General features: G+C 42.8%; 1 protein-coding gene across 4 annotated transcripts in view; it reads right to left on the bottom strand.

The window, feature by feature from the left end:
• DOCK5 (dedicator of cytokinesis 5) overlaps positions 1–26,741 on the bottom strand; it is a 209,521-nt gene that overhangs the window by 34,463 nt on the left and 148,317 nt on the right. For all 4 annotated transcript variants that reach the window (XM_029937931.1, XM_029937939.1, XM_029937947.1 and 1 more), the window contains 11 exons: positions 22,823–22,921; positions 18,936–19,030; positions 17,503–17,581; positions 15,294–15,394; positions 12,875–12,933; positions 12,412–12,566; positions 11,548–11,633; positions 9,031–9,190; positions 8,210–8,250; positions 7,249–7,339; positions 3,853–3,972 (listed from right to left, as the gene is read on the bottom strand). In XM_029937931.1, coding sequence (XP_029793791.1) covers positions 3,853–3,972; positions 7,249–7,339; positions 8,210–8,250; positions 9,031–9,190; positions 11,548–11,633; positions 12,412–12,566; positions 12,875–12,933; positions 15,294–15,394; positions 17,503–17,581; positions 18,936–19,030; positions 22,823–22,921 — 1,086 coding nt within the window. The remainder of the gene's footprint in view (positions 1–3,852; positions 3,973–7,248; positions 7,340–8,209; positions 8,251–9,030; positions 9,191–11,547; positions 11,634–12,411; positions 12,567–12,874; positions 12,934–15,293; positions 15,395–17,502; positions 17,582–18,935; positions 19,031–22,822; positions 22,922–26,741) is intronic.

The following is a 26,741-nucleotide window of genomic DNA, read 5'->3' as shown; positions in this document are numbered from 1 at the left end:
ATGTCCAGTTCACACAGAGTTGTAAAACATTTTAAAATTAAAATCATTTGCCAAATTTGCCCCCTCTAAAATTTCAGTGCCTGGAATCCTGAAAAGGCTTTGAAATGTGCCATATGGAAATCATTCCAGACCAGGTGTGCCTGGAGCAGGAAGCCGGTCAACAGTATCAGAGACGCTCTCTCCAAAGGCTAAGTTGTGTAACAGACAGAAAGAAGGCTTCACAGCGAGTCCCCAAGAGCCTCTTAGGGGGTTCAGAAGGTAAACTTATCTGCTTAGTACAATAGTGTCTGCCTCTCCCAGGCCTCGTCCTCTCATACGATGGGGTTCCCCACCGGTGACAGCAGGTGAAGTCCCACCATCGTTGCTAAAGGATTTGCAAACGTGCCAAACAATGCTACTCATATCACTTTATTTTTGAAAGTATAATTAATTTTAATAAATCTGATTTATATTAATAGTAAAAATTTCCTTAAGAGAACAACTAAGTAAATATTTTAAGATTTTTTGTTTTAGTTTATTTTTAATTTTTTTTTCACATTTATTTATTTTTGAGAGACAGAGTGAGACAGAGCACAAGCAGAGGAGGGGCGAAAAAAGAATCTAAATCAGGCTCCAGGCTCTGAGCTGTCAGCACAGAGCCCAATGTGGAGCTCGAACCTACGAACTGTGAGATCATGACCTGAGCCGAAGCCGGACACTTAACTGACTGAGCCACCCACATGCCCCTTAATTTCTAAGAGTATAAGTATCAGTTGATACAATCCAGGTGGAAGAAAGCTTTTTGGGATCCTCAATGATTTTGAAGGGGTGCAGAGACAAAAGTGTTGAGCAAATAAATATACTTGCTCTCTGGGCTTCAAGTTTGTCATCTGTAAACAAGATACAATATGGTCATGGAGGGGGGCACTTGTGGGGAGAAGCACTGGGTGTTACAGGAAACCAATTTGAAAACAAACTATTAAAAAAAAAAAAAGAAAGAAACTACCTACAGAGGAAAAAAAAATATCTACCTAATAGGGTTTTAAGGAATATTAAATTAGAAAGGGAAGTCTGGAAATCACTCAAGAGAGTGACCAGCATTAAAGAGATGGTAGCTATTTTATCCTGGTGATTATCTGGGTTTTATTTATTTGTTTGCTTCAAGCTTTTATTCAAATCCCAGCTGACTGACATACAGTGTAATACTAGTTTCAGGTGTAGAGTTTAGTGACTCATCACTTGCACACAACACCCGACGCTCATCCCGACAAGTGCCCTCCTCAGTCCCCGTCCCGAATTTATCCTACTCCCCACCCACATCCCCTCCAACAGCCCTCAATTTGTTCTCTATAGATAAGGGTCTGTTTTATAGTTTGTCTATTCCACCCCCCTCTGTTTATCTATTTTGTTTCTTAAATTCCACATATGAGCAAAATAATGTGATGTTTGTCTTTCTCTGACTGATTTATTTTGTTTAGCATAGCCCATTCTAGCTCCACCCACACAGTTGCAAATGGCAAGATTTCACTCATTTTGATGGCTGAGTAATAGTCCATTGTGTGTGTGTGTGTACGCACGTGTGTACATATATATATACACATATGCTATGCCTTCTTTACTCATTCCTCAATTGATGGACATTTGGACTCTTTCTACAATTTGGCTATTGTTGAAAGCGCTGCTATAAACACTGGGGGTGCATGTGTCTCTTTGAATCAGTATATTTGTATCCATTGGGTAAATATCCAGTAGTGCAATTGCTGGGTCACAGGGCAGTTCTATTTTTAACTTTTTGAGGAGCCTCCACACTGTTTTCCAGAGTGGCTGCACCAGTTTGCATTCCCAACAACAGTGTAGGAGAGTTCCCCTTTCTCTGCATCCTTGCCAACACCTGTGGTTTTTTGCGTTGATGTGAGCCATTCTGACAGATGTGAAGTGGTATCTCATCGTAGTTTTGATATGAATTTCCCTGATGCTGAGTGATGTTGAGCAACTTTTCATGTGTGTCATCCATCTGGATGTCTTCTTTGGAAAAGCAACTATTCATGTCTTTGGCCCATTTCTTAACTGGATTATTTGTTTTTCGGGTGCTGAGTTTGACACGTTCTTTATCGGTTTTAGATACTGGCCCTTTAACCGATATGTCATTTGCAAATATCTTCTCCCATTCTGAAGCCTGCCTAGGCTTGCTCATTTGTTCATTTATTTATTCAACCAACAAGTTGCATGGATCAGTTGGGAAGAGTGGCTGGAAGAGGCAGTCCATAAGAACGATCCAGATCTCTGAATCAGTCAACTCTAGGATCTGCTTTGTTTGGACAGCACGCAGTTCCCCTCCAACAGCCCCCACATCCCTTCTATACTATTTTCTCCATTTTAAAAGCCTTTCAGCTAGGGGCACCTGGGTGGCTCAGTCGGTCAAGCATCCGACTGACTTGGGCTCAGGTCATGATCGCACGGTTCATCGGTTTGAGCCCTGCATCGGGCTCTGTGCTGATAGCTCAGAGCCTGGAGCCTGCTTCACATTCTGTGCTTCCCTCTCTCTCTCTCTCTCTCTCTCTCTCTCTCTTTGCCCATTCCCGGCTCATACTCTCTCTGTCTCTTAAAAATAAACAAACATTAAAAAAAATGTAAAAGCCTTTCAGCTGAACATGCTTTCTCCAGTTTACCAGAGACTTCGCAACTTTCTGCCCAGTTCACATGTTTATTTTACCTTCTCGAGAGCCCCTGGAGCAATTAATTAGGTTGCTTGTTACCTGTGGCGTCAGGCAAGTAGTGATCCGAGAATGCCACTTGCACCAGGTGCTGGCCTATAATCTCTAGAGAATGCACTGAAAATGATGGTGCTAACTCCTGGCACTCAGCAGTATCTAAAGGGTAAAATTACGGTTATGGAGAGCGGGGCCCCGGGCTGCTCATTATGTTCTCCATGGGGTAAAGTGTCCTCAAGATAACTGATATCTCCTGACTTCCTTCATTTATCTATCCATTTCCTCTCCCATTAAAAATACCAGAATTCAAAGAAACACATGGGAATAACAAAGAGTAAGTCATAAGTCACTGTTCTAAAATAAAGAATTTGTCCGGGTCTTTGTCTCGAGTTCCTAAGAGGGAATTCTAAACTCTTGGAGTTTCCCCAGTGATGAGAGCACCTCTGCTGCGTCTGGTGGGCCCCTCAGACCACATGTGAATTTATACGAACGAGGCGACACACAGCGCGTCTGCAGTCTGTCTCAGAATGGGGGCTGGCCTTGCCAGAACTGCAGCCCATGGGATTAGAGGGTTGGGGCCTTGAACTACATGGTATCAGCTGGACCTCCAGCCAGGAGAGGGCTGCCAGAGACTGAGTTCACTCATGTGGTCAATGAGTCAATTAACGAAGCCTTCATATGAAACCCCAAAAATGACTCTGCGCACAGGAGCTCGGATTCTGAATGATTAACACGTCAATTAGCTGGGAGGGTGACATGTCCTGAATCCACAGGGAGAGGACACAGAAGCCCTGCATCTGGGACACTCTGAGACCTTACTCTGTGTGTTTCATTTGGCTGCTTCTGATTTGGGCCCTTTGAGATAAAACCGTAACTGTAAGCACAGTACTTTAGCAAGTTGTGTTAGTTGTTCTAGCATATTATCAAGTTCGAGGGACTCATAGGACCCTCTCCACTCAAATTGTCAATTGGTCATATGTGTGGGGGTCCAGAGTCCCACAAACTGTGGCCAGTGTCCAAAGGGAATGCTGTTTTACTGATGACTATTTCCTTCACCTGAAGGGCCCGTGCTGACCGTGGGCAGTGAGCATCAGAACGGCATTGCAATATTGCAGTGAGTTTCTTGCTCCTCCTACTAAAAAACAATCAACCCAACACTCACTTTGCCTTTGTCAAAGTAGGAAATGATCTCTTGATACAGCTTTTCTTTGAGCTCTTGCTGGGTATAAACATAGTAACTGTCCCTCTGAAGCAAATGGGGTACACAGGGCTTGTCGGACCACTGAAAAACAAACAAAAGGAACAAAAGAGATCAACGTAACTCAGCGATTAATCACATCAGTTGATCAAAAGTGATCGATGTAACAAATATTCAGCTAATGAAAGTCACAAATTTGTATATATTTTGACTCGGCCATATTGTAGTGTTTAGATGATTTATTAAACATAAAAATTACCCCCCTTCCCAAAAGACACATGCCAGCTTCAAGACCAGTGTCACGGTGAATGTGAACAGTCAAGGACAAGACAAGGTCACCAACCAGCACAACCACTGTTCACTGAAGGTGCCAGTCAATCAGATGAAAGAAAAAAATAAGTATAAAAATGGGAAGGAAGGGGTAAACCTATTACTGTGTGTAAACAAAGACTCTATTCTTCATAATCCATCCCCTCATCACACAGGCCAACTGCACAACTACCCCAGATAATGGCAGAATTAAGTGGTGGCAAAAAAATGAACAAATCCAGAAATAATTTAGAGATGGATTTCCTATAAATAAATGACCACTCTGAAGACAGAAGACCCCAACAAGAAAAAAAGCCAAGTGAGAGAATAATCCAGGCAATATCGTGAATGTACTTTTTTTTTCTAATAAAATTTGTTAAATGTTTATTTTTGAGAGAGAGACAGAGTGTGAGCAGGGGAGGGGCAGAGAGAGACAGGGCACAGAATCTGAAGCAAGTTCCAAGCTCTGAGCTGTCAGCACAGAGCCCAATGCGGGGCTTGAACTCACCAACCGTGAAATCATGACCTGAGCCGAAATCAGAGGCTCAACCGACTGAGCCACCCAGGCATCCCCACAATGTGAATGTACTTAAGGCTACTGAATGGTAGCCTTAAAAATGGTTTAAACAGGGATGCCTGGGTGGCTCAGTTAAGCATCAGCTTCAGCTCAGGTCATGATCTCATGGATCATGAGTTCGAGCCCGACATCATGGCTCACTGCAGTCAGCGCAGAGCCCACTTCAGATCCTCTGTTCCCCTCATTCTCTGCCTCTCCCCTGCTCATGCTCCCCTCAAAAATAAATAAACATTTTTAAAAAGCATTAAGAAAGGTTTAAAAATGATTTAAACAGTAAATTTTGTGTTATATGTATTTTATCAAAATTAAGCTAAAAAGAAAAGGTATTTAGGAATCACCATAACAATATGCAAGATTTCCATACAAAAACATTGAACACATTCACAAAAGCAGGCTTGAACAAATGGAAAGTCCTATCATGCTTCTGGATGAGAAAATGCTACTCCATAAGCATGGAAATTCTCCCCATATCACTGTTTACATTTCATGATTCTAAAATCCATATGGAAAAACAAACAAAAAGGAATAGGGTGGAAAACTCAGGAAAAAGAACAGCTTTGAAGAGTAACTACCAGGGAGTAAAACATACTCCCGGGCGGCGTGGTGCTCAGGCTGGACAGAGTGCTCATTCAGACCACGCGCAAGTCTATCAGATCTACAGAGAGACTCGCCCCGTGTAGCTCTTGACTACATGATAAAGATGAAATATCATCCCAGTGGGGGAAATTATGGACTATACTAAATAAACGGCACCCTGAATCCAGGAACTACCTGGATGGTAGAAGGACTATTGCATCCACACCTCATACTTTATGCCAGGTAGGGTGTTTAACTCTCCGAGCAGCACTAATGACAAGACCTACGGGTCACAGACACTGGAGTCTCTCTGTGATCATTCTGCAGTCACCAGCCCTCCCCCACCCCATCTCATATACAATAAGCTTTTTAGTGCCCTGAACTTGCACATGAATTGTGAGTGGCTGCCCCGGGGACGTGGTGAGGCAGAGGAGTCCAGTTTTTAAATGACAAGCCAAAGAACAATGTACCTGTGTTATTTTCGTATAGAATAAAAATTATGTTAGACAAGAAAACTAATTGCCAGGGCAAGAACGGAGACAAGGAGATACAGGAGGAGGCTGTCACAGTGCTTTAGGGGAGAGACAATGGACCAACGCAACAGCAATGGAGATAAAAAAAAAAAAGTGGATAGACAGGAAATGAAATCAGGATCTTTAAGAGATCTCTACCATCCTGTGTTTACTGCAGCATTATTCACAATAGCCACGCCATGGAAACAACCGAAGGGTCCAGCAATGGATAAATGGTTAAAGCTGTGGAAGATCAATGCAATGGGGTATCATGGAGCCAGGAGAAAGAAGGAATTCCTGCCTTTCTGGCAACATGGACGGACCCTGAGGGCATTGTGCTAAGTGAAAGAAGCCAGACAGAGAAAGGCAAATACTATAGGATATCTCTTCTGTATGGAACCTACCAAAGCCAAAAACACATGAAAATGGAAGGCACGGGGGGGAGGGGGGGGCATTGGCAGGGGCACTGGGGAGATGTTCTTAAAGGGCACAAGTACAGCCAGAGGATAAATAAATCCTGGACATCTAAGGCATAATGATTACAGACAACTATACTGTACTACAAACTTCAAATTTTCTGAGACTAAATCCTAACTGCTCCCCACTCCTCCCCCCCTCTCACAGTATGTGCCTGATAGAGGTGTTCACTAACTTGACAGCCCCATGGTTCTTGTTCAGCCATGATATGGGGGAGGGGGCAGTGAAGAAAAGGTTACAGCAGGTAACCTGAGCCCCTGGGTAGTCGGATGTGCCCTTTAGAAGAATGGGAAGAAAGGAGAAGGAAGGAATGGATCCAAGAGAATCCATCCCATATCCACAGTGGGAAATAAGTTATTGCTGTGTGAAGTGTGAACTGTCCATTGGTCACTCCAACACTGTGATGTCAAAAGAAGCAGTTTGTACGTGAATCCAAAGTGAGTGGACTGGTCAGGACTAGGAATAATTACACACCATGATGTATAGATGTATTTATATCCACCGGCACACCACTGTTACCTAATAAGAGTATAAATAGTAAAGTACTGCTATATTCATGTATGACTCATTTCTTGGCAGTCATACAATTTTTTTCACATAAATTAACATATTACACATATTAATCAACGTGTTTTGTTTCTTCAATGAGACTGTCAATTACTAGAGGCCTGTGAGTCGTGCTCTGCTTCCAAAGGACTTTTAAGTACATGGTAACTGAGATGTTCCCAACATTGGTCAGAAAATTAGCTATGCTTGTTTAGATGGTATTCGACCACTCTTGGTAAAAGGACCTCCCCTGGAAAAGGCTCTTTCCCGTCAGAATCAGAAAGCGTGCGGACTGGGTCCCAAAAGGCTGGCTACCTGGCCCCCACCCAAGGGATACAAGCCCCCGCCCCCCCATCGACTTGCCTGCAGAAGCTCAGCGTGTAGGAGAAGCGTGTAGGCAGCCTCTGTGTAGTTCTCCGAGTCTCGGTGCAAATCCCGCAGCTTGTACAGGTACCTGGTAAGAAGGGGACACAGGAGGCGTTCTGGCGCTCAGGTTCAGGTTCAGCTCATTCTGCAACCGGGCCGCGGCCGGCTTCCCCATCTTTTCTCCCCTCTTTCTTCTCATAAACCAAGAAATCCATCACTTCCCGTCTTTGCACCCCCTTCCCCCACTGTGCTGCTTCCTGCCTGTGTGTCTTCCCATCCCGTCTACTCTACTGTACTCTTCGTTGAACACAGGCGTGCTTCATTTTTTTTTTTAAATGTCACGGGGCACCTGCGTGGCTCAGTCAGTGAAGCGTCTGACTCCAGCTCAGGTCATGATCTCACAGTTCATGGGTTCATGCCCCGCATCAGATTCTGTACTGACAGCTTGGAGCCTGGAGCCTGCTTCAGATTCTGTGTCTCCTTCTCTCTCTGCTCCTCCCCTGCTTGTGCTATCTCTCAAAAGTAAATAATCATTAAAAAAAAATGTCATTTACCTCCCACCCCCGGGAAGCTAATAAGAGCTATGGAATCTCTCCCCAAGAAAATGCCTATAGTTAAAGCCCAAGTTTGTTTCATGCTCCGGCTTCAGCAGTCCTGGACAGGAAGGCACATGGCCATGCCTCTGCCCTAGGCAACCCTTCCTGACGGCTCTGGCCAGTCTTCTATACTTTCCTACAATCGTGACACCAGCCTCCCTATGTACCGGACTTACTTACATATCTGTCTAAAGAGTTTACCCTTTTCGGGGCTGGCGGGGGCGGGGGGAGGGGGAGATCACACACTTTTTGGTGTCTCTCAAAGTAGCAAGCCTGATGCTGGGACTTAGTATTTGTTAATGAAGAAATAAATAATAAAGCCATGACATAAATGGCAAAAGCAGAAATCTCCTTCGGCTTACCTTATGTATATGTCCTCTCTCTTCTTTTCTTTGTAAAAATTCTACCGAGAAAGGGGGGGTCAAAAATACCAATGTAAGTCAATGGTTATCAAGAAGCTAGCCACAAAAATGGTCAACCCACTACTTTTGCTTTTTAACAGGGTCACTTTTCCAGAGTTTATTTTTTCCCTCCAACAAATACCCCCACAAAGAAAGGAAGTGATCATTTATAAAGAAGATATGTTGAAGAACATTTTTAGGACCAGTCATCTATAAAACATGAGGGACATCCTCTAAGTGAATGACAGCCAACTGACACTCAAGTCAACTAATGATCTCTTTTCTCAAGCAGTCATTGGTGTCAGGCTCTTCATGTATAGTAAGTAGAGAAATTCATGGAAGCCTACACTTCTGAGGCCTGTGGTCTCAGCCATGTACATCTAGAGAAAGGCAAGACCACAGAGCTCTAGCACCATGAGGATTCCATGACTTTCCCCTAAGGGCACAGGGTTTTTGATGCATATTCATCTATGCCCAATATTTCCAACATGAAAGCAACCAGATATAAACAAGACAGAGAAACAGGTGAAACATGGCCTTCGAGTAAGGGCTGAGTTAAGAGCTAATGCTGCATTTTCTATCCCTGTGTCCACTTTTATTCTCAAGATCTGTGGTGGCTGGTATCTGAGTCCAAAGCTGACTCTGCTGGTCCAATTAGACTCAGGACACAGACTCCATTAAGACTCCCCAGGGCACCTCTGTGAGATCTCCTCAGAGCTGAGCTGTGCTTGTAGGGCTGGCCCTGCAAAGCCCGAGCACCAACCCAGGGTCTTGGCACCTACCAGCACATTAACGGTACAGCTCATGCGGTTCTCCTTGCTCTCATCATGCATGATAATGGTTCTGTAGTCCAGGAGGTTCTCTAACAGGCTGCTGACCAGGAGCGCAAACACTTCTCCAGAGCTGGAGAGGTATTTATGTTTCCGGCAATGTTCTAGGAGCCTGGAAGGGTGGAAGTAGAGACAAATGCCATGTTCCATACTCCCTTCATTGCAGCACCCTTAATGAGCCCTGTCCAAGGTCCTGGTAGCAGGTGGGAGACACACATCCTTCAAGGAATACCATCCGAAGCTGTACTTCCTGGTGACTCAAGTTCTATGTTGTCTTCAGAGCTGTGGCTCAAGTCCCACTGTCGCTTAGAACCCCAGCCCACAAGACCCATCTTTCAACTTCTGTCTGTATTTGTTTTTTGTCTTTCATCAATACCACAGAAATGAAAACCTATGCCCCCAAAGGTGTGTGTGCACTATTGGATCACTCTACTGAAGGTGAAAGAGACCATCTTTTCTATGTCTTTACTCTCCCTAAAGCCTAGCACTTCGGGGCATCCTGTGGACATTTTGGAAAGCCTTGGATCGATGCCCAGCCGAGAGGAGACAAGGAAACTACTACACATCCAGACCTCGGCTCTTCAGATGAAAGTGCTATTTAACAACAATCACCACAAAGATACAAAATTGTAAATAAATACATTAAGGTTAAACTTTTGGTCTACATTCTTTTCTGTTAGACTCAAGTAGAGCAAAGATTCTATAGCGGCTTCTTAGATTTTATAATTGGGGAAAAAAACAGAGAACAAGATAAAAAAAGAGAAAGAAATGGGTTCAAAGAATTATCCCAGATTTTAGGATTATTCTTGAGCACTAGAGAATTGTAGAGTTAAGTTTCTCTGAGACTCAGAAATAAGGAAAAACAAAACAAAACAAAACCATCTTATAGTGAAAAATCAGCTTGGGTTTAAAAAAAATGGGTAGTTTATTATTTGTACACTGCATGTGTGTATATGTACAAAATTTCTCCATTTAATCCCCCTATGAGATCCAAATCGCAAAAGTGCTCATGTGGGAGATGTGAAACTCAAACAGGTGGGCTTAACAGAAATGGGATGAAAAGATCAACAAAAGGGTCTTGTCATCTACTAAAAGCAAAACAAGAAAGATTTCTGGTTCTTGAAAATAAAGCTGAGGGGCGCCTGGGTGGCTCAGTCAGTTAAGTGTCTGACTTTGGCTCAGGTCATGGTCTCGTGGTTCGTGAGTTCAGGCCCCAAGTGGGGCTCTGTGCTGACAGCTTAGAGCCTGGTGCCTGCTTTGGATTCTGTGTCTCCCTTTCTCTCTACCCATCCCCTGCTCACACTCTGTCTCTTGAAAAATAAATAAATATTAAAAATTTTTTTAAAAAGAAAAGAGAAGAAAATATAGCTGATTCATCAATTCAACTTCATTCCTGAGCACCCAGTGTCTGGCTCGTTAAATTTTAAAAAAACAAAAAGGAAAACAACTTTGGGAGTCCGCATCCTCAAGCACAGTCTAGTATGCGCCACTCCCACAAAAGAGGTGGCCAATAAAGTGACCAGGGCACATACCTAATCAACAGGTGACAGAGCTGGCCAAAATCACACAGGCTCAGAGGACACATGGACTGACTACTCTAGGAGAGTGAGCGCTACGGAGCATGGAGGACTTGAGCATGACAGCAGTGACAGCACAAAGTCAGAGCAGTGACCCTCAGTCAGCATGGGCTCCGTGACAGACAATACATTAACGCATCACCTCATTTATACCTCGACCAATAGGAAAGGGTACATGCTGTTACACTTTGGGCCATTGGAGAGATCAGAACACTTGTCCAAAGTCACACTCCTAGCAACGTGACTTGAAGGTTGAAAACGAGATTTGAAGATTTCTCTAACTCCAAATTCCAAGTGTTTCAGACCACACTTTTATGTTGTAATTCCATATAAGCAAAGAAGAATTCAGAGAGCAGGAGGGGGTGTGGGGTATGTGGGGGTGGGTGGGGAGGAACCACAGAGAGAATAAGAATGTTGGGTGTGGGTAGGGCAGTGCAAAGAGCAGCCTGGCTGGAGACAGGACAGGTGTTCTTGGAGGCCCTCTCTAGGGCATAAGGGATTTTTAAAGGTAAAGTGGACTTTGAAATGTTTTTTCCTTCCTCCTTTAAATGGTGCTTTGAAGCTATAATTAGAGGCACTGGCACTTTTGGTGAAGTTCAGCAATTCAAACACTGGGCAAAATGCCATTGCTCTGTATATGCCCCCCACCCCGCTACCTTCCATCTGCTCTGCTCTTGAGGAGCAGAAAACATGGACATTTGACTCACATCAGACAAACAAATGTCAGCAGTGGATGGTGTAACCTCTATTAACCGCCCCCCACAGGGCCATTTGTGGCAGTGACCCTAGTGTTCCTGGAGCTCCTCGATGGGTCTGTCCACGCAGCAGAAGCCTGCTTTTCTCCCTCACTACATGATGCATCACCTTGAGGCTTTGTTTCTGAAATACTCACAGTTTTTCCAGAAGGACCTTGTATTGTTCATCTCCTCTGCCCCCTTCTACTTCTTGGTCCAGCTTTGTGATCAACTCATTCTCAAACTGAAAGCAGAAATAGAATTTTACAGGAGAATACCAGATACCCTTCGAAGAAGCCATGAAAACACCCAGCCAACCTGTCTAGATTTGACGGAGCCCTGTTAGTGAACAGTGGACACTTTCAAACATATTCGAGGGGAGATGATACTTCATGTCATCCATTCATCACGTACCAGGGCCCCATCAAAACCCTCCAAACTAGTCTCATGTTACTTTGTCCTTTGCTTTACATTTGCAGAAAAAAAATTTTTTCCCCAAGTATTATTTTCCTGTTTTGAATAATCATAATGATTCTAATGAACTATTTTTTTTTCTTGGCTAAGTCTTGGCAATGAAATTTGCTTTTGTAGAACTTCACAGCTACAAGGTCTTCCTTTCAATACCAATTCACAATATAGATAAGGAAACTGAGGCATAGAAAGGACATGCACATGGAGAGACCTCAAAACAAAACGGAAAGCCCTGAGCATCTTTTCCCCGATCCACTGCATTATTTTCTTAGCTACATGGCAATCAGTAGCACAGACAGGATTAAAATGCATGATGTCAAATTTTAATTACCCAGAGATAATTAAACATATGCAGCAAAAAGATGATTTCTAGGCCACCTGGTGGAATATCTGATTCTCCCTCTCACTCCTTTACAACGTGAAAAGCAAATAAAGTTTTTAAACCAACTTCGATTTGTATTATTCAGGCGACTGCTTCTCTATGGAGAAAGAAAATAAGCAAGAGTCGACCATCTGCGCATTAGTAAGACTCAAGTTCTGCCACTCCTTACCATATGGAAATTGCCGTTTCCACTAAAATTGAACTCACACTGCATCATGTCAAAGAAAATGGGGATGGTGGCTTTTCGGAGCTCGACTTCGGGGGTCAGTGTGACCTCCAGAATGGGACCCACCATGGAGGGGATAAATTTGATTTTGTGGGGACCTGAAATGAGAGTAAGTGAGGATATTAAAAAGTGATTTCAGGGGAAGTAAAGTGTTCCCGCCTTCCTCCACAGAAGAAAAGGAAAAGGTCATGTGGGTAAATCAAGTCAGTTCAGAAGTGAGTGACTAAACATCTTATTCTGATGACATGTGAATGTTATAATAAAAAACTGACAAGTCACCTTTCATCTAGGCACCCAAAGAAATGTCGGGGTTACTGGGAGGTACAAGAGAAAAGAGCCCATCGTGGGATGCTGTCACATGCGAGTTGTGCTTCAGCCTGTTCAGGGTATAAAGATATAAACTCACCCAGGTTATACCACATGTCCCGGATTCTAAAGCCGATTTCCTTTCTCATGTCCCCATATCTAGGAAGAAGATCATAAACAAGAGAAAGATCTGCAGTGGAAATGAGTACATGTATTAAAATGATGAGGCTGGTGAAAGTAGCCTGTGCCCTGCAGATTCGAGGCAAGGCCACAGTCAATACCGAAATGAGCCCCCAAAGAGAACTGAGACACATGGAGAGGGAACTTAACGAGCAGGAGGGGGCCAAATGCAAACACTGAAAAAGAACTGAGAAACGAAATTGTCAAACTTATGGAAGGGAGAAAGGTGAGGACTACTCTGGCTGCTGTTAGGCAGAGAAACAAAAGAAAATATAGCAAACACTAATGAAAAGAGAGGTAAATGAGATATGGTTTATATGGTACTGTGACTGATGTCTAACACACACGCTGACTTTATACATTTTTATTTGAAACACTCACATCCACACTGGTATGTTCTACAAAGTACTCACATTGAGAAGCTCTAGATGGTCCCCAGAGGGGTGAAAGTTGGTCCTTGGGGGCAAAGAAGGCTTACTATTCTTATGTATAGAGTACAAATACGCATATGGTACCTAAACAGATATGCAGTTTATCTGCAGTATTAATATTTCATGGGTGGGGGTAGGATTAGAAAAGTAATTTCTGAGAAGTTTCCCTACAGGAGTCAATAATGAAAACACTAAAAGAGAGAGAGAGAAACATTGATTTATACAGTGGTTCCTGGCTGGAGATGAATCAAAATCACCTGGATATCCCGTACAGAACACCCAGGCCTGAGGCTACCCCACATCACACACCAGAGGCGGGGGCCTGGAAAATGCAGAAATAGGGTGGGCCAAGGGTAGTTGTGGCCAACGTGCCGGGAACTCTAATGTGGACCTCTGGCCCATCTTACATTTTATATTCATGCTACTACTGTACCAAACATTTTTTTTTTCAAATTCCTACTCTGCAAATGCCTTCAGAAACCAGTATAAAAAGCTTCTTGTTTAAGAATAACAACAACAACAGCGCCTGGGTGGCTCAGTCGGTTAAGTGTCCGGCTTCGGCTCAGGTCATGATCTCATGTTCGTGGGTTCAAGTCCCACGTCGGCTCTGTGCTGACAGCTCAGAGCCTGGAGCCTGCTTCAGATTCTGTGTCTCCCTCTCTCTCTGCCCCTCCCTTGCTCGCACTGTCTCTCTCTGTCTCGCAAAAATAAATTAAAAACATAAAAAAATTAAAAACAAAAAACAAAAAACAAAAACCAGACTCATTAAGCCTAACTTGCCACCTTATTTATCAGACTTGGCATCACCTAACTTCACTTTTGATTGTTTAACCAGTATCAAATCCATCTTTGAAATAAGTTATGTCATTTAAGATAGTCTAGGGGCACCCGAGTGGCTTAGTCAGTTAAGCGTCTGACTTCGGCTCAGGTGATGATTTCACGATCTGTGGGTTCAAGTCCCACGTCGGCTCTGTGCTGACAGCTCAGAGCCTGGAGCCTACGCCAGATTCTGTGTCTCCTTCTCTCTCTACCCCTCCCCTGCTTATGCTATCTCTCTCTCTCAAAAATAAATAAACATTAAAAAAAAAAAGATAGTCTGAAGAATGAGATGAAGGTAGCTCCTCTTGAAAATCAATTCCTTCTCCATCGTCGCCCAAGGGATATCTGCAAAACCTGCTTTACTTTTATCTTTGAGATTTAAATCTGAATCTCAGTGTTTTGGGGAGAAACCAGAGGTAGATAAAGACCAAGTAATTTGCCTGGAATCCCAGACACCCCAACAAGGGATCAGAACTCAAATTTCACAGCCTTTCAATGATAAATTTCTCATGTTCTATTAAACTACACAGCCCCGAGTTTCTGGGCTCTCTGTGAACTGTGAAAGAGACCGGAAAGGAAAGCAATGAAAAGCTTCCCTGAATCTCTCATCGCTCTTGCACACATGTCCTTGTTGAATTCCGAGCCAGGAATGTGGAGGGCATTTTTAGGTGATGTGATGTGTTGGTTTTGGCTCCTCTGCTGAAGTGACTGAGAGGTACCACGGGGAGGGGGGAGGTGGCGCAAGGGAGTCTGCTTTGTGAGGCCTGACGGGGATAGGCGCAGGTGGACAGCTGTTCTTGGGGACCAAAGTACCGGCAAGCCTCGGTGCCTCTCCAAGTATGGAGTCCAGTAAAAAAAAAAATGCGATGGTTGACGGGAAAATGAAAGGGGCCTTGAGAAAAGAGATGTGAACCAGAAGGAATTTAAAGTTTATTAAATAATTACATTAAGACCTATCTCACTAACACTGGGGGGGTGGGGTGGGGTGGGACCCTGATCACGTAATTTCCGTGATACCAAAATTCTTGCTCTGAATACAAATGGAAGAGTCATCCTCCCAACCTTAAGTAAGTTTAAGAAGACACTTACTTTTTGACAATTTTGTTGCGCTTGGCTTGAGAGAAGGTTTCAAGTTGAAGGGACTCGTGGGTGAGAAATGCTACTGCCAAATGGAAGTAATTGTTCCAGAGCTGCTCGAATTGAATTGTGTGGGTGAAAAGAAATGTAAAGTGACATTAATAAGGGTCAGGTTAAAATGGCACCACGTTGTAGAAATTCGCTCGCAGAAACTAATGAGAAAAACAAAAGGAAATCCACAGGCTCCTTTTTCTTTCTTGTGTTTGAATTATTCAATCTGGAAAAGTTTTAACACGTAATACTTATATTAAGCTCTTTTAAAAAAAAAACCCAGACTATTATGTTTGTCTTTACTCTTGAGATAAAGGAAAGCGGCTGCCAGTAAAGGCACCTATTTATAGCAAGCAGTTTGGCAATGTGTATCAAAAACCCTAAAATTCTGCCAAACTTCTGAAATAGTAAATACTTTAGGACTTTATCCTGGCAAAATCATCACGGGTATTTAAAAATATTTAAAGCAAAGAAGGACCTCACTGTGTTATTCAAATAACAGAAAATGGAAACAATCTAAATGTTCATAAGAAGAATTTGGTTAAATAAATCATAAGCCGACCATGCAATGGATTGTATTCAGCCATTAAAAATATTGTGGAAATGTTTAATATCATTGAAAAGATGATAGAAAAATAATTATATTAATAGGTTGCCAAAGAACTGTATGGCTTGATTCCATTTTGGCACACACATATATTATATTAATTTAACTAGCAAATATATGTGTTCCATTTTGGCTTATACACACACATACATATATCTGTATATGTAAATGCATATATAATTTTCTCTTCTTATTAATCTCCATGTTTTTCAAAGAGAAATCCTTTTTTTTAAAATGTTTATTTATTTTTGAGAGAGAGAGACACAGTATGAGTGAGGTAGGGGCAGAGAGAAAGGGAGCCATGGAATCTGAGGCAGGCTCCAGGCTCTGAGCTGTCAGCCCGGAGCCTGATGAGCACCTTGAACTCTTGAACTGTGAGATCCTGACCTGAGCCCAAGTTAGATGCTTAACCGACAGAGCCACCCAGGTGCCCTGAATCTCCACTTTTAAAGTCTCACAGACACAAAGCCCCATGACACAGCAAAAGCATATCACCAACAAAGTGTTTGCTGGAAGGGGCGGGCCGTGAGAGCAGGGAACGTGTCTGGCTTCAGCAGGGCCTGAAGTGGACAGTGTTCTGTGCCTATAAATACTCTAACATTTGTTGGATGAATGAAAGAATAAATGAATGAAGATGGAGCTAGTGGTCGCCTGATTTGATATCACTTTGGATTTTCAAACAATTGTGCACAGAAACCTACCCTTAGAAACTCACTCACTTGTAGGCAGAGAAGTATCTATGTGCCGGGCTGCGAGCACGTGTGTATGTGTGTGTTTGTGTTAAGTTAATAGCAGAAGGTAGGGAACTATCTGCCTTTCAATTTCCTTCTTTTTGCTTCACTATCTTTTCTATTATTACTTTTTTTTTAACCTATATTACTTTTACAGAAAGAAGAAAAAACTCTATTTGATTGTGTCTGGAGGACAGAGTGACAGGAATGGAGAAAAAAAACAAGAAAGCCATTTGCATTTGAAAATGAAAGGTGTGCCTTGGTGGCTCAGTTGGTTAAGTGTCCCACATTGGCTCAGGTCACAATCCTGTGACTCGTGACTTGGGGCCCCGTGTCGGGCTCTGTGCTGACAGCTCAGAGCCTGGCACCTGCTTCAGATTCTGTGTCTCCCTTTCTCTCTCTGCCCCTCCCCCACTTGTGCTCTGGCTCTCCCTCACTCTCAAGACTAAATATTTAAAAAAAGAAAAAAAATTTATAAGTTCTTAAAAAAAAAAAGAAAGAAAATGATAAAATTAGGGGTGCCTGGGTGGCTCAGTTGGTTAAGCGGCCTACTTTGGCTCAAGTCATGATCTCATGGTTTGTGGGTTCAAGCCCTGCATTGGGCTCTATGCTTACAGCTCAGAGCCTGGAGCCTGCTTCGAATTCTGTGTCTCCCCTTCTCTCTCTCTGCCTCTCCCCAGCTCATGTTCTGTCTCTTGTCTCTCAAAAGTAAATAAAGAAAAAAAGAAAGAAAGAAAATGATAATATTTGAACATGACATTTTCCAAAATGCAACAGTTCTCTCAGTGTGGCTGAGAATTCGAGGAACAATGAAGTGAGCAGCCAGGCTTACCTGAAGTTCAAAGCTTGCCTGATCCATGAAGAGCTTTGTGAGAACCTCGGTAAACTGGTTTATTGCCCGGAGGAAAACCCTGTGGGAGGAAAACACCAGATAAAGAAGGCAGCTTTTTGCCCTTTTAAAACAGTTCCCATCTGCGTTACAAACCAAAGCAGACCAAAGCAGGGCTCCGCCGCATAAGACCCATACATCCCCTGAGGTCCATCAGAGACCAACGTCAGAGCAGTCTGGAGAGGGTGCTGAAGTTCAGTTTCTAGAATGGTCTACGAGATCCACGGGGGCCTGCGCCACTATTCAGCCACGCGGGGGTAGAGCCGAGATGATCTACCAGGTCTCCGGAGCCTCAGACAGGGCTCCTGGCGCCCTACTGCGATGCCTGTCTTTCCAAGTCTGGGGACACTGATGTGACTTTCCCCTCTACTCTGTACATCGCTGGGAAGGGTTTTTCTAAGAGTTAACAACTAATTACTAATTAGTTTTAACTGTTATTACAACTATTAACTATTTTAACTATTTTAGCTTTTAACAAATAGTAACTACTTTTCCATGAGTAACAATAATTTAATTTATTCAGTTCTTAAAAAAATTTCTAAAATCTTAATATTATATCGATATTTATATAATTCTGAAATCACACATATGAAATCATATTCAATGAAATCAGTTTCAATTCTGAAACTCTGAAAAAAACTTGTGTATGTAGTCATTTTGCTTCTATTCCACTGTGGTCCAAAACCGCAAAGCACTGGCTTAGAGTTTGCCCTCAAAGAGAGGGTTCCTGGTCTTAAGGAGTTTGTCATTTGATGGGGTCACCTGTGACCTGTGAACAGAACCATGACCCAACAAGAAATATAAAAAATTCGGGGGAGGGGGTGTCAAAGAGTTACGGAAGTCAAGAGAAGAGAACATGACATCCAGGTCGGAAAAGTTTTCTTTGGAGATGGCATGTGAGAAGGACCTTGAGGACTGGGTGGCATGTTGACAGCCAGAGGTAACGGGGAAGGCACTGCATGTGGAAGAAGCCACCCAATGGAAAGCACAGAACATGTTTGGGGACAGGGGTAGAGGCCAGTTTGGTTGGAGTACAGGTTGTGCTACCGAGGGAGGTAGTAGAAGACAAGGTTAGAAAAGCAGGACCAGGTTGCAGAGGCCCTGAATGTCATGATGACGAGGGTGACACAGAGCCACCAAGGGGTGCTGTGGGAGAGCCACGGATGACAGGAGTTGGGCAATGAGGGGACCACACCTGAGCAGAGGTGTCCCACATGAGACCATGAGCAAAGACTTAGCAATCCAGAAATTGTCGCTCTACAGAGCATGAATATGTTGCAAAGAGATTTATCAGCACTCCATGGAGGTCCCATACCTGGTCATGAGAACCAAATAATTCAGTCAAATGCCTCAGGCCCAGCCCCAAGCCCTCTTACCTGCTCTGTGTCATATTCATGACCATCCAGTCTTTGGCGTAGACATTCTTTCCGATCAGATCCTTGAACATGATAAAAGTTTCCATGAGGAAATCCTGCAGAGAACAGAGGAGGAGCATTTGAGGAAAAACTGGGTGACTAGAGGGAGCTCTGCATCACAATGTCCCTACCCCAGAATTACAGCCTGCCTTTTAATAAGGTTTGTAGGATCTGACAAGGACAAAACAAGTTGTCCACATTTTATAACTGATAAAATGGAGGCCTGTGAAAAAAGTAAAAGACTTAAGGCCATCGAAACTAGGAAGTATGAGAGGTGGAAGAGAACTTGGGCTTCTGGACCCAAACTTTATTTACTTATTTAATTTTTTAATGTTTATTATTGAGACAGACAGAAACAGAGCATGAATAGGGGAGGGAGGGAGAGAGAGGGAGACACAGAATCTGAAGCAGGCTCCAGGCTTTGAGCTGTCAGCACAGAGCCCGAGGCAGGGCTCGAACCTACAAACCGTGAGATCATGACCTGAGCTGAAGTCAGACGCTTAACCGACTGAGCCACCCAGGCGCCCCTGGACCTGAACTTTAAAGCTATAATGTCTTTAGTCCTCTCCTGCCAAGTGTTGTCGGAACTGATCTACCACACTTAGAATGAATTTGCCAACAATGGTAAGACTGCTAATAACTCGGGAGTCTGATTCTCCTTTATTATTAGAACAGAACAAAACTGCTATAAATAAAAAGCAAAGTCGGGATTTTTCCTATTCCAGGAATGTTCCCATGGGTAGCCTGGGGGAAGGGTCCTAAATGGCCCTTAAAAAGAGATGGGCGCAGTGCACTGCAATGATGGTCATAACTAACAATGAAAGAACACAGAGCACAATATCTGAGAAACAGCTCTTTTACTCAAAAGGGGGCTGTGAACAAAAATCAACTTAGGAATAGGACAACTCAGACTAAAATTCAAAGCTAAAAAGTTTTGAAAGCTTTTTATTTATTAGTTAGTTAAATTTAGATATTTTCCACTTGGATTCCTGAGATGAAAACCCGGGCCAATTCCTCTGGCACCAAACCGCACAGTTCTGTCTCATGAGTTACATCAGGCAGCAGGAGGAGTGCAGCGGTGGGGAAGCAGGCGGCCTGGCTTCTGTTTGTAAGGATGCGCCTCGGAGACAGTGGGCAAGATGGCTGACTTCCGGCCACACAGCACAGGAGACTTCTGGCTCTGAAGTCTGTGCTATCCTTGCACCTTCCTTCGGCTCAACGGAGAGTCACACTTTTTCTTTCATTCTCAAATCATAGACGTATTTCATGAGTTTCAAAATTCTTCAGAATATATTTTAAGCGTGCTTACAATTTATTAAGTATTCTATTAACTCTGTGTCTCAAGTCAATAAGAATTCATGGTGTGTGGCAAAAGGATTATGTTTAAATGCCAGTTATCCATTTCTTTAAAAAAAAATTTTTTTTAGGGGCACCTGGGTGGCTCAGTCAGTTGAGCATTCAACTTCTATTTAGGTCATGATCTCATAGTTTGTGAGATGGGGCCCCACATCAGTCTTACTGCTGTCAGCGCAGAGCTCGTTTTGGATCATCTGTTCCCCAACCCACTGCCCCTTCTGCACTTGTGCTCTCTCTCTCCAAATAAATAAATCTTTAAAAATTTTTTTAAATTTTAATTTTTTTTAGAGTGAGAGAGAGCGCACACATGTGAGGTGGGGCAGAGGGAAGGAGGGGGCAGGGGGCAGAGGGAGAAAGGGGGAGACACAGAGAGAATCTTGAGCAGACTCCACACTCAGAGAGGAGCCAGACGTGGGGCTTGATCTCGTGACTAAGAGATCATGACCTAAACTGAAACCAAGAGTTGGATGCTCAACAGATTGAGCCACCCAAGGTGTCCCCAGTTATCCGCTTTTGATGCTGATTCTACATTCAACTCTCTTGGTAATCTAAATTAATTGTATAGTGATGGTATAATATAATAAAGGCAATTCACAGATTATCCCACATCTCACTTTATCTCCCATTTCCCAGTCTTCCAAGTGATTTCATCAGAAGGCAGCAGGAGGAAGGGAAAGGCGGGTCTCCTGGACATCAAAAAGGCCTAGCTGTCCCCTGCAGGCTTACCCCTGATGACTATAGTTGTCTCATGGGGATAATAATCCTCTTTTTGTTAGGTAACACAGAGCAAAGAGCTTACCATTGCTCTAGAAAACAAAGTTAAACCTGTTTATTTGCTTACATCATGGAACCTAATCATCAAGAGCAAGAACTTCCCTTGTTCTATCTGCTGAGGGAAAGTTTTAAAGAATCACTAAACTATGTTTATATCAACTTTACCTTACATGACAATAATAATAATAATAAAGTCACTATTATAGCTAGTCCTCAGAGGCATTAACTACACGCCATGCACAAAACTAGGTTATTACCAGGTGTGGACTCCATCAATACTCATTTACATGGACCCTCAACATAGGTACTAGCTTTGGAGGAAACTGAGCTTTAGAGAAGTTTAATAGCTGGCCCAAAATGTCATAGGAGGAAGTGGGACAGCCAGAATTGAAACCCAGATCTGGGTGTTCTAAAGCCTGTGTTTTTTTTTTTTAATGTTTGTTTATTTTTGAGAAATGGAAAGACAGACCATGAGCAAGGGAGGGGCAGAGAGAGAGGGAGACAGAATCCAAAGCAGGCTCCAGGCTCTGAGCTGTCAGCACAGAGCCCGAGCGGGGCTCAGACCCATGAACCGAGAGATCATGACCTAAGCCAAAGTCGGATGCTTAACTGACTGAGCCACACAAGTGCCTATAAAGCCTGTTGTTCTTAAACCCACTACACCATCAGCCTCCATCTCTCCCCTCCCTTCCTCTCTTCCCAACTCCCTTGCACTTGGGAGCACACTTGTACATCGCTATGGACCCCTGTACCATGCTGCCCGCCAGGGTACGGCCTAAGAAGAGGCTCATGGAACCCTCCAGTGACCAGTGACGTACTTTATCCCCGAATCTACTACTACTGCCATTGCTCCTCCTCCTCCTACACCATACTTTCTGTGCAGTTCTCTTTGTATTTTTCCATCATGAGGACCTCACAGAAAGGAAATCAACTGGCTGAGAAAGAGCTAGAGATTGTTGGGTGTACAGGCCACTTGCTCCGAGTATAACATGGACAGAAAGGAGAGAATGTGGAGCTCAGAGAAGACTGGACTACGTGCTGATGGTGAGAAACTGTCCACAGCAAGGACTTACGCAACGGGACACGGGATTACTGACCTAGCTGTGTGCAGCCCACCACTTTACAAGGTAGGACCATACTTTCAGAGATGATCTTGGGGACGCGGCCCGGGGCCTACGTCTGCCTCGTAGGCAACCTTTGGTGGCACGCTAAATAGTAATCATGGGAATAATTTTCTAGCTGAAAACAAAAGAGAATGGAATACTTTCAATCTAAGATACTTTACAGATGTTCTAAGGGGCAAGTATTTCCCTCTTCTTGTCTCCCCTTCCAGAGAGTACTGAAAATGATGGCATCAACCATATCACAGAGACAGCGCTGTGCATGGCTCGGCCTCCTAGAGTCCTTCCCGCGGCGTGCCTGCCATCCCTGAGAAAGGTACTCCTCTCTTCTGAGACCAAGAAAGATCTCGTAAACGTTTCTAAATAAGAGTTTTTCTAAATCCAAGAGACTTAGGAGGCTGACTGAGGGCTTCCTGGTACATGTTCTAGAGTCTTGAAATCCTATCCAGAGAGAAAGTCAGAATCAACCCTTTCCTGTCATCACTGTGAACAGACACGCAGCATTGGAGGCAGGTGGGAAGGGACTCATGATGCTGTTTGGGTTACCGTTTGGGGGTGTGTGTGTGCCAAACAGAAGCCCCGATGTAGACAACTTACAATGATGTCCTGTCTGGTTTTGAAGGTGCTGATATAGTGGGTGTAGTGGCGGTCATCCATTTGCTGCAGGATCGCAATCATACAGGCCACGAAACCCCCCTGGAAGGAGAAGAAACGTAAGTCCAGAAGGCCTTGGACCACCGACTGATGAAACAAAACCCGTGCGCATGTGCTTTGAGTTTCTCCACCCAATTACCCAAAACAGGGACCCTACTGAACTGGCAATCTTCCACGTTCTGAAGGCCTAAAAGGCACACACTTTGCTGTTTCTGCTTAAAATGCTCTCTCCTTCCGGGTTTGAGTTAAGGAATATGAAAGACTTTACTCATCCCTTTAATGGTATGACTTGTAGCATCCTGTAGGTCAACGGACCCCGACGCTAAGATCTCAGCCAGATGACTAGCTACAATACAAACAACCTGGGGACTCTGAGTTTCTTTCTGAGACAGAGAGAGCTGGAGTCCATTCAGACATGTCTGAAAGGGCACAAATCTGATTGTGGAGGGATCCAAGGAGGAAAAAGAGATTGTAAAACTGAGAGGGGAAGAGCAGAGAGACCAGGACAGGGGTGCTCCCTGCTGGAACCCTGCAATCGCATCTTTCCGGCTCCAGAATCTTTCCGTTACTTCTGGCATGTTATGTACCTGTGATTATGGACGTGCTATGGAGAAAGGGACTGAATAACTTGATACTTTTATTCATTTATATATATATTTTTTTAGAGTTTTTTTTTTTTTTTTTTTTTTTTTACCATTTATTTATTTTTGGAGGACAGAGAGAGATGGAAAGTGAGTGGGGGAGGGGCAGAGAGAGAGGGAGACACAGACTCTGAAGCGGGCTCCGGGCTCTAGCGAGCTGTCAGCACAGAGCCCGACGCAGGGCTCAAACCCATGAAACCATGAGATCACGACCTGAGCCAAAGTCGGACACTTAACTAATGAGCTACCCAGGCACCCCTATCAATTTATATTTTTGACGTGAGGAATTACATATTTAATGTGCTTTCCCCTAGTCCAACCATATCTGAATCAGACTTAATTCTCTGGACAGAGGGCAAACCTCTAGGGGTAATGTCCTCCTGTATTTATAGAGTTATTTACATGAATCAGCACAGAGAAGATAAATTTGGGGGACGGAGGGAATGACTTCCTAAACGCAAAGACAATTAAGGAATATCCACGTACAGCTCTCTATGAATGAGTGTCTTGGTCTCTTTTGTTTAAGAAAGTTTATTTTTCAAATTATAAAGCAAGGTAAATTTGCTGTCCTAAGACTTTTGATATATATTGCCAAACCACATAGAGTTTGCATTCCAATCAGTATCCAACATCACTTGTTTCTCCAGGCCTTTGCCTATCCAGGTATCGGTGTCTGCATTTCAATTTTGGCTACTTCGCATTTCCTCTGCTCTGAATTATACATTTTGTTGGTTGGCCATTTATTTTTTCTCATTTTCCTGTTTGCTCATATTCTTTACATGTTTTTCTACTAAAATATCTTTTTAAAAGTGGTTTGCAATAGGTTTTGTGTTTTATAGCCTATTAACTATTCATCACATATTTTACAAATAATTTTTTTTATTTATTTATTATTTTACAAATAAGTTTTAGAATTTGGTGCTTAACATTCAATTTGTGTGTGTGCATGTATAACTATTTTCACATATAGGCGTTTAATTTTTTATCCAGTAAACTTTACTTTTTCCTTTTATAGTGTCCTTTCCAATTTTAAACTTTTTTTTTTAATGTTTTTTATTTATTTTTGATACAGAGAGAGACAGAGCATGAGAGGGGGAGGGGCAGAGAGAGAAGGAGACACAGAATCTGAAGCAGGCTCCAGGCTCTGAGCTGGCTGTCAGCACAGAGCCTGACGCGGGGCTCGAACCCACGAACATGAGATCTGACCTGAGCCGAAGCCGGAGGCTTAACCGACTGAGCCACCCAGGCGCCCCTGTCCTTTCCAATTTAAAAAATTCAGGAACTGCTATTCTCTTAAAAATAGGTATAAGTGAAGGGGATTAAGAGTACACGGGTCCTGATGAGCACTGAGTAACATATAGAATTGTTCAATCACTATATTGTATACCTGAAATGAATATAAAACTGTATGTTAATTATACTGCAATTTTTCTTTATTTATTTTTCTTTTTTATTTTTGAGAGAGACAGAGCCAGAGCATGAGTGGCGGAGGGGCAGAGAGAGAGGGAGACACAGAAGCTGAAGCAGGCTCCAGGCTCTGAGCTGTCAGCACAGAGCCCAACACGGGGCTTAAACCCAGAAACCATGAGATCATGACCTGAGCTGAAGTCAGACACTCAACCGACTGAGCCACCCTGGTACCCCTATACTGTAATTTTTATAAGTATGGATTAATTTATGGTTTCTTCTAGCTGCTTTTTGTTTCCTTTTTTTACATTGACCTTTCATTCCATCCAATATTGACATTTTGGTTATAGCATGAGATAAAGTCAAATTCTTTTCCACATTGTTCATATATTTTTCAAATAACATTTGGAAAATTTATTAAACATTTATTAAAAATAAATTTAACATTTATTAAAAATTTATTAAACATTTATTAAAAATCTTCACTTTCCCTGTTGAGAAATAACAGAATTTTCACATAATCTAAAGTCTCCTTTTAAATGCTCTCCATTTTGTTATGTTGATGTACATGCTCTATCCCATGAGCCCAACACTACTTTTATTGTAGCATTACAACGTTTTCAAATCTCATGGGGTGGTCCTCCACTATCACTTTCAGGTGGCTATTCATTCATGTATATCTTGTATTTATGTACTTTAAAAAAAGTTTTTATTTATCTATTCATGTAACACGGGGCTCAAAAGTCATCGCCCCAAGATAAAGAGTTACATACTCTTCTGACTGAGCCAGCCAACATTCCATCTTTTTTTATTTTTGCTCTCACATTTTTGTGACTAAATTAAATGGGGTTTTTCCTTTATACTCCCTAAGTAGCTACTGTTGTAATATAGACACTGAATATTGTGTGTTTATTCTGAAACTGGTTTAATAAGTTATTTGTTACGTCTGTTAAAATTTTGTGAAGGTTACTGGGTTTCCTAGAAATAGCAAGTCATTTCGACTAAAAATAATGACAATTATTTTCTCCTTTTTCAATAGTCATACTGTGTGTGTGTGTGTGTGTGTGTGTGTGTGTGTGTTATTACATTGGCTGTTATTTATAGAAAAATGCTAAACAACAGGCTTGAAATTTAACATCTTGATTCTCTTCTTAATGACCATCAACTGATAGGTTGTCTGGTGACTGCATTTTTATAATCTCCCATTAATTTGGAATAGAAGTTATATCTATCACATGGATTTTGGCATCTGTGAAGACAGTCATTTTTTCCTTTTATCCAATGGATATATATGTATTTTATTAACAGATATATTTTATTAATGGATCCTGTAATACTTAACCATCCCTGATTATGGGAATAAACTGTATTAAGGCATACACACGCACACACACACATTCATTAACTCACTTATCTGCGTATTTCTCTTTGGGACTGTGTCTTTGTCTTCTCTTTGTCTCTCCCTTGTTCCCTTCCCAGGCTTCCTGCTCCAGCTTTCTTACTTTGCTTCTCTTGGCAAATCGACCACTCCTGTATCTCAGGCACTACCACTCCCATCATCTTACTTTCATCGAAACCGGACAGGGACCCTGCTCCTTCCACATTCAACCCCCACCCTTCTCTTCAAGCACAGGGAGCCGACATTCTTGCGTTTCTCTAAGCCACTAGGAAGGTAACTATTTCGCTACTCAAGGAGGCTGAAGAGGTCAATTTAATTAAGACATGTTACGTATTACCTGAAAACCAATATATCATTTCCTTAACAACATAGTTATCCAACTGCCTTTCTTTACACGTTCTTTACATACGTGGCA

The sequence above is a fragment of the Suricata suricatta genome, chromosome 1 (genome assembly GCF_006229205.1).
Source record: "Suricata suricatta isolate VVHF042 chromosome 1, meerkat_22Aug2017_6uvM2_HiC, whole genome shotgun sequence".
Classification (NCBI taxonomy): domain Eukaryota; kingdom Metazoa; phylum Chordata; class Mammalia; order Carnivora; family Herpestidae; genus Suricata; species Suricata suricatta.
The sequence above is the reverse complement of the archived record's forward strand: the minus strand, read 5'-3'. Positions and strand labels throughout refer to the sequence as shown.